Here is a 7,041-nt window from a genome sequence, read left to right on the forward strand (position 1 = left end):
TCACGTATACCTCATAAACAAACTTGAAAAAATGCAGTCATTTCATCACAAAAATAGAAAATCACAAAAATTAGCAAGGGTATGAATAATTTTGAGGACGACTGTATATAACTGAATTTCACTCACTATATAACTTCTTACACTCAGTCATTATACACTGCAAGGTTTTTAAAGGTAAAATAAATAGATCAGAAACCAGAGCAAAGACCGTGGATCACTTTCAAGTGCTTTGTCAGGGAATTAGCATTTGCCTGAGAGCTCTTACAAATAAAACAGAACATTTCAGATCACCTTAATTCTGTAGTGAAGCCCTCACAGAAAAAAAAGACAATCTACTCAACGCAGCATCCGAGCCCTCAACTCTGCAACTCTAGGATTCACCTTGGTTGTATCAATATCGATTTCATAAATGGTTGTCTGCAGGAAGTTGTACACATTGACCAGATCGTGGTTGTATGAAGTACCAAAGACAAAGTGAGCTTTGAAAAGCTCATCAAAACAGGCAAGAGAGCCGGATGATTTACAAGGTATTGCATGTTTGTCAATGACAATAAAGTACTTGTGAATCACACTCCTCTGAGTTCCCACTGCAAGCAGGTATGGTTGAAGGCTTTCTGTGATGCCATCGAGATGCCCCTGGATGCTGGTCCCCGTCTGTGACACAAAGAGTTTCATTAGTCTGCTGTTAAAATGAACCATCTGAAAATAGTTGGAAAAAACATCTAAAAAAAAAAAAAACATACAGATAACATGACATGATTAGATTTGTTAGGATTAGGGACAAAACTACTAGCTAGTTGCATTTCTAGTTGCAATAAAATGAACGTTTGGAATGACTTTTGTATCTTTTATTCACTATAATAGTTCATGATTCACAATTCATATGGAAGTGTTTAAAAATAAAGTTAATGTATTACACAAGTTTTCATTTGTAATGTTGCACATTCAGACCACAAGGTGGCATTAGTGTTGTGTCAACTTAAGTGAGAAAAGGTCAAAGTTTAGAACTGAAGAAAAAATAAGTGTTGGCTATAGGAAGAGAGAGAAATGTTGATATATGCAAATTATGATTGTTCATCCAGTAAAAAACTACAAAAATACAACATGTAGCGTGATATAGCTAGTGATGTTTCCTGTATTGCAGCCTTACCTTGATGAACTTCACAAGATTCTCACATGCTTGTCTGGCGGAGAGCTTTCCTGGTCTCTTGCGGCCATGAGGTGACGGTGGCAGCAGGTGTACAAGGATCAGGTCCCATCCTGAAAGAACAAGTAATAAAGAAAAAAACAAAAAAACACTTCCATAATAAAGTTTAATACAAAAAACAAATCACTACTTGCTGTACCGAAAATGGTAAGCAGGTGGCAGTGTTGCACTTCTTATGCTCCCATTTATACAAAATACAATGAAATTAACTACATCAAGTGCTCTTTCCTAAAACATTAAATCTTATCACAACCAAACCAGAACAACAACAATATAATGCATTTATTTTTGCCTCACCACTTTCCACTTCTGCTGTGGATTCCGCATTCTGAATGAGGTACTGAAGGTCATCTGACTGTGTGAGACCACAGCTTTGCTCGAGGACTTTTTTCTTGTATGTAGTGGGCCACTTCTCCAGGAACTTTGCAGAGATGGCATCATCAAACAGCAAAGTAAAATCTTGCTCAATCTGTAGAATAGATGAGGTCAAGTTGTTAAATCTCCTTAACTCATACAATTTTAATAGTCACTTTTTTCCAACATGCAAGTCAATTTTTACAAGTTACAATGAAGGTAGTTTAAGATCAACGTACTAATACTTCTATGTCCAGGAATCTCGGGAAGGCCAGAAAGATGTCAGAGGACTTCACTGGATCATGAATGATATTTTGGCGATAGTTGAAGGTCTGCCTCATCTTAGTCATAACAATTCCTTCATCAGCTGTATGCTTCATCAGTGCAAAGGCCTCAGAGCACAAGATGTCTGTCATTAGGTGACTGTCCTCTCTCAAGTCTCGATCAGCTGTTGGGCACCCTGTAACAGTGGATATGGACATGACAGTGTCCTAGGATTTAATAAATAAGGCTTGGGAACTCTGCCAGGTTTTTCATGTGTACAGTTTGGTTCCAGGTAACAATAACACATACCTGTTTGTGTTTTTGACAGTCTCATGGCCTTCTTTTGTCCACCAGAAGCTTCCTTTTGGACAAACTTCAGTCTCCAAGCCAGATACTCCCATCTTCTGCATTGTAATAATGCTCCTAAAAGGTGTTATTCAAAATGAAATATTTTGAATATGTTTAAATCAGCAGGAGAAAATATCTTCACACTTTTAATCTTAAAACTTCAGCAGCTGAGCTGAACTTGCTCAGGACTGGAGTACTAAACTAAAAAAGGGTTTTAAACTCAAAGTCAGGAAAGGGTTTTAAAGTAAGAGTTAGGGAAAGATGGCAGAGATGGTGGACATGCATAAATGTTAGTATCTTTAGTTTTACTCAAACCATAGCCAAGCAAAAAAATCTAGATATACATCATGCCTGAAAAATGTCTTGAGTTTAGAAGTGAAGAGTAAATGCTGAATTTATTGTTTTCTGTACTTACATAACCCAACTTGCTCCTTGGATCAGCCAGGTATGGAAACAAGCTGATGATCCCCTTTGCGTAATCCTCTTTGACACGCCTTGAAGGACTTGTCCTACACAGATAGACACTATGAGCACCGTTGGAAGTATTGGAGTTAGGGCTGGGCGATAAAACGATAACGATAATTATCAATGAAAACTTTTCCTCGATAGAGATATGAAACATGGTCGATATAATTTTCGATAGATTACATTCGTCCATATTTTGACAGACAATACGAATAGCCAATGACAACGAGAGTTGCGCCGCACTGAACCAATCACGTGGCTGGAATAGAGCCATGCCAGCAGCTAGTCGCGGCGTGTTTGTTTGTGCTGCTGCAGCAGTTTAAAAAAAAGAAAATGAGTGCTCCGACGAAGGAAATGACGGAAGCCCAAGACGTAAGGGATGACATCGTTGACAAGAAGGGCCCAAAAAGTTCGGTGGTGTGGAGGCATTTTGGTTTTTTAAAGTCCGACACGAAACAGAGCAGTGTGCACTGCAAATTATGTCAAGCACATGTTCCGACAAAGACGGGGAATACCACTAATCTTTTCCATCACCTGAAGCAGCGCCACCCGCTTGAGCACGGAGAACTTTTACAAACACAGCCCGGAACAAGTACTAGTCTTCCCCCCAAAACAACGCCTGTGCAGCAGCAACAGAAGACCATAGAGTCTCCTTTATCCAGTGTCATACTTTATGACAAAAAATCGAAGAGACACCGTGATATAACAAATGCAGTAGCTTATTGTATTGCAAAAGACATGCTACCAATAAGCACAGTGGAAAATAAGGGGTTCAAGTGGATGCTAAAAGTTGTGGACCCTCGTTACAAACTACCTGGGCGTAAACATTTCTCCCACACCACACTCCCACAGATGTATAATGAGTGTAGAGAGAGAGTCGAGAAAGAACTGCAAAATGTAGCACACTTTGCTACCACGTCAGATATGTGGTCCAGTCGCACATCTGAGCCATACATGAGCCTCACTGCCCACTTCATAGACAAAGACTGGAATCTGATAAGCAAATGCCTTCAAACGGTGTACTTTCCGGAAGACCATACAGGTGAAATAATTGCTGCAGGACTGTCAGAAGCACTTGCATCCTGGGGCTTGAGTGAAGACAAACAAGTCTGCATCACAACAGACAGTGGGACGAATATAGTCAAGGCCACATCCCTCAACAACTGGACTCGGCTGCAATGCTTTGGGCATCGACTTCACTCAGCTGTTGGTAAGCCCCCCTCTGCTGTATATATCCCTGCCTCTGCTGAAATAATTTGTAATTTCATCAATATCATATATAAAAAATAAATGTATGTACAGTGTTGCAATATGCAAACAATAACAAAATCTGGACAGGGTGATTAAATTCTGGCATGTTAACTTAGCATTTAACTTATTGTACTGTTGGATGTTTTCACATTACTGTAAGTAATCTTTTTTTTTTGATTAATTGAATATTTATGTAAATTTCAATTCCTAAATTGTTTTATTTAAGTTCCTAATTACTTTAGAAACTAGGAACTGTTAAGGAAATGTTTAGAAATGTCCAGCTCAAATAAATAAGGAGGAATGAGCTTGAAATCCCACATTAGCATACAGCAACAAAGTGATAGCAAAAATAGAGAGAATAAGGAAATAACAAATAGTAAACAAGAAGTATAAAAAAACAAGGATATGTAAAATATCAATTTAAACAAGAGACACAAAAACAGGAACAATATATACTGTAAAATAACAACAGTTTAATTTATGCTGTTTATCTTTTTTCCTCAGAGAGAGCAGGAAAAGACAAGAGGGTGGAGCGAGCTGTGGGTGTTTGTAAGAAAGTGGTGGCTTCCTTCTCTTTCTCGTGGAAGAAGAAGAGAGACTTGGCTGCTGCTCAGGAAGAGTTTCACCTACCCCAACACAAGCTGGTGACAGAGTCACCCACCAGGTGGGGCTCACGTCAGAAAATGATTGAGAGGGTGTTGGAACAACAGAAAGCCATCTCTCAGGTACTGGGTGCAGATAAGAAGACCAGGCACTTGGTTCCCTCCTGGCAAGACCTAGAAGTGCTGGAGGCTATGCATGAGGCCCTGAATTCTCTACTGGAGTTCACTGATTCACTCTCTGGTGAATGTTATGTGAGTGTGTCATACCTGAAGCCAATGCTGCATCTCTTCAAAACACAGATTCTGAAAACTTCTGACGATGAATCACAACTCACAAAGGACATGAAGATGACAGTCATGGCATACCTGGACGAAAAGTATGCTGACCAGAAAACAGATGACCTGCTTGATGTTGCAACCTTGGTGGATCCACGTTTTAAGGTACAATACACCAAGCCAGAAAAGATTGATGCCATCAAAATGAGAGCAGTGTCTGAGATGTTGGAGGGAAACCAGGACCCGTCCACTTCAGCAAGAACAGAGGGACCAGGAGAAGAAGGGGCAGAAGCTGCTGCAGTGCTACCCACCCAGAAGAAACAGCGAAAATCATTGGGCAGTTTCTTTAAGAAATCATGTCCCACCACCAGCACAGGACTTACTGACAAAGAGACAGTGGAAAGTGAGCTTGACAAGTACTTGCTGGCACCAGATGCGGACAGTGAAATGGACCCACTGCAGTGGTGGAAAATCCATGAAAAAAACTTCCCAAGAGTGAGCTGCCTGGCAAAGCGCTACTTGTGCATCCCAGCGACCAGCACCCCCTCTGAGAGGGTATTTAGCACAGGGGGTAATATTGTGACCTGCAACAGGGCAGCTTTAAAACCGGAAGCAGTGGATAGACTTGTCTTCCTCACCCGCAATCTAGTGTAGGCTTATGTCTGTCTGACCCAAAACATTGACAGCACTGAGAGACAGTACTGCACTCATTGGGATTTCTTGTGCCTTTTTTCTGAGCATCTGATAACAGTTGAGCCAATGTCTATTTTATTTATGTTGTCTTTGAAAGCTGCTTGAAATTGCACTGAGAGTATAAGACATTTTTTTGGCTATTTATTGTTCTATTTTATTGTTTGTTCTTTAAAAAACAATATTTAAAACAATGTATACAAAGGAGAGTTTCTGAAAATTTAATTATATTTTGATACTATTTTATTCATTTGACATTGACAAAATAATGTCTGTTTTGTTTATGTTCTCCTTTAAACTTGAAAGATTTAAGATGTGTGTTACATGTCATGTTCACCTTTGACAGAAAATAAATATTTAATTAAAAATTAACCTTCTGATATCTTCATATCTCAATTAAGAGTAGCAGGGAACATTTAAAATTCACAAAATAGTGAATTGTTTTATATCGTGATATATATCGATATCGTCTGATATAAAAAAAAATATTGTGATATGACTTTTTCCCATATCGCCCAGCTCTAATTGGAGTGTAAATGACACCTTCAGCAAACTAGGCGTGGATGGTGCATAAAAAAACATTTTAGTTGTGAATGAAATAAATATTTCAACATACCCATGTTCACTTGTCATATGTGCAACCAATATCTTGACCATGTCACGCCGTCTGCTATCTGTTAGGCTTTTTGTCCGAGCATACTCATTGATGATCCTCTCTCCTCCAGGTTTGTTCTTTAGAACATTTTCAATCATCTAAGTGACAGTAAAAAATACAATAATATAAAATCAATGTTAACACTTGTCTGCAAGCACACTACACTTGTATGTTGGAGATACTGTCAACAATATGCAGAGCTGTGTCTAAGGTAAGACAGCACAACCTTGTGCTTCAATGGATAATACATTAAAATGTGTGTAAATTTTCTGAAAGGATGTATAGCAATCAGCATAGCTTACTTGGGCAAGAGAGGTGTTGTCAGCTCTCCGTCTTGTGGCAGGACTGTGCTGCAATATTATTGTGTTATCAGAGTCCTCTGCAACCACAATCCCCACTGGAATGCTCCAGTGGGGATTGTGGGGAACATTTAGTTGGTGTGATTAACACTAACACCATACAATTACTATAATTGTATAGTATAGAGTATTATAGTAACTACCAAAAAATACCATACAAAAAGATTATTTGAAATATAGCAAACTAACAATTTAGCAGATTTATCTGCTTGTCTTACACAGAACATGTTAGGCTAGCCAAGACTCAAAGAATGAATGACACTGGGATGCTCAGTGGCTGAGTGGTTAAGCACCTGTCCCATGTTGGCAATGCCCAATGCAGTGATGGCCGGATCGATTCCTGACTGTGCTGATCTGTACAGTGTGTCATTCCCCCAGTCTCTCTCCCCTTTACTATCCACTCTACACTATCCTGTCAATAAAAGGCAAACCTCCTACTCATCAACCTCAGTCTTTGAGTCGTCAAAGACTTTTAAGTCCAAAGTTGGGATGCTGAACTTCTTGGCAGCTGTGAACACAATAAAATCGCACTATTTAAAATAAACACCAGAACAAGGGAAACAGTGAAAT

The 7,041-nt window shown here is 39.2% G+C and overlaps 1 protein-coding gene across 1 annotated transcript; it reads right to left on the bottom strand.

Annotated features, from left to right (window-relative positions):
• Positions 1–336: 336 nt before the first annotated feature.
• Positions 337–6,106, bottom strand: LOC141019174 (uncharacterized). The gene is made up of 7 exons (XM_073494019.1): positions 6,074–6,106; positions 2,589–2,682; positions 2,135–2,248; positions 1,801–2,021; positions 1,505–1,676; positions 1,151–1,260; positions 337–654 (listed from the first exon to the last, which is right to left on the bottom strand). Exons 3-7 carry the CDS (start codon positions 2,157–2,159, stop codon positions 337–339), a joined length of 846 nt encoding a protein of 281 aa, XP_073350120.1. The 5' UTR covers positions 2,160–2,248; positions 2,589–2,682; positions 6,074–6,106.
• Positions 6,107–7,041: the final 935 nt, after the last annotated feature.

Source organism: Pagrus major, chromosome 23 (genome assembly GCF_040436345.1).
Source record: "Pagrus major chromosome 23, Pma_NU_1.0".
Lineage (NCBI taxonomy): Eukaryota > Metazoa > Chordata > Actinopteri > Spariformes > Sparidae > Pagrus > Pagrus major.

What these genes read in the sequence shown, in the direction of transcription:
- LOC141019174 (XM_073494019.1), bottom strand. Translation starts at nt 2,159, where the DNA reads ATGAGACTGTCAAAAACACAAACAG. An exon ending in TCCTGGACATAGAAGTATTA is followed by an intron (nt 1,677 to 1,800) that starts GTACGTTGATCT and finishes TCTATTCTACAG; the next exon opens with ATTGAGCAAGATTTTACTTT. An exon ending in CACAGCAGAAGTGGAAAGTG is followed by an intron (nt 1,261 to 1,504) that starts GTGAGGCAAAAA and finishes TTGTTCTTTCAG; the next exon opens with GATGGGACCTGATCCTTGTA.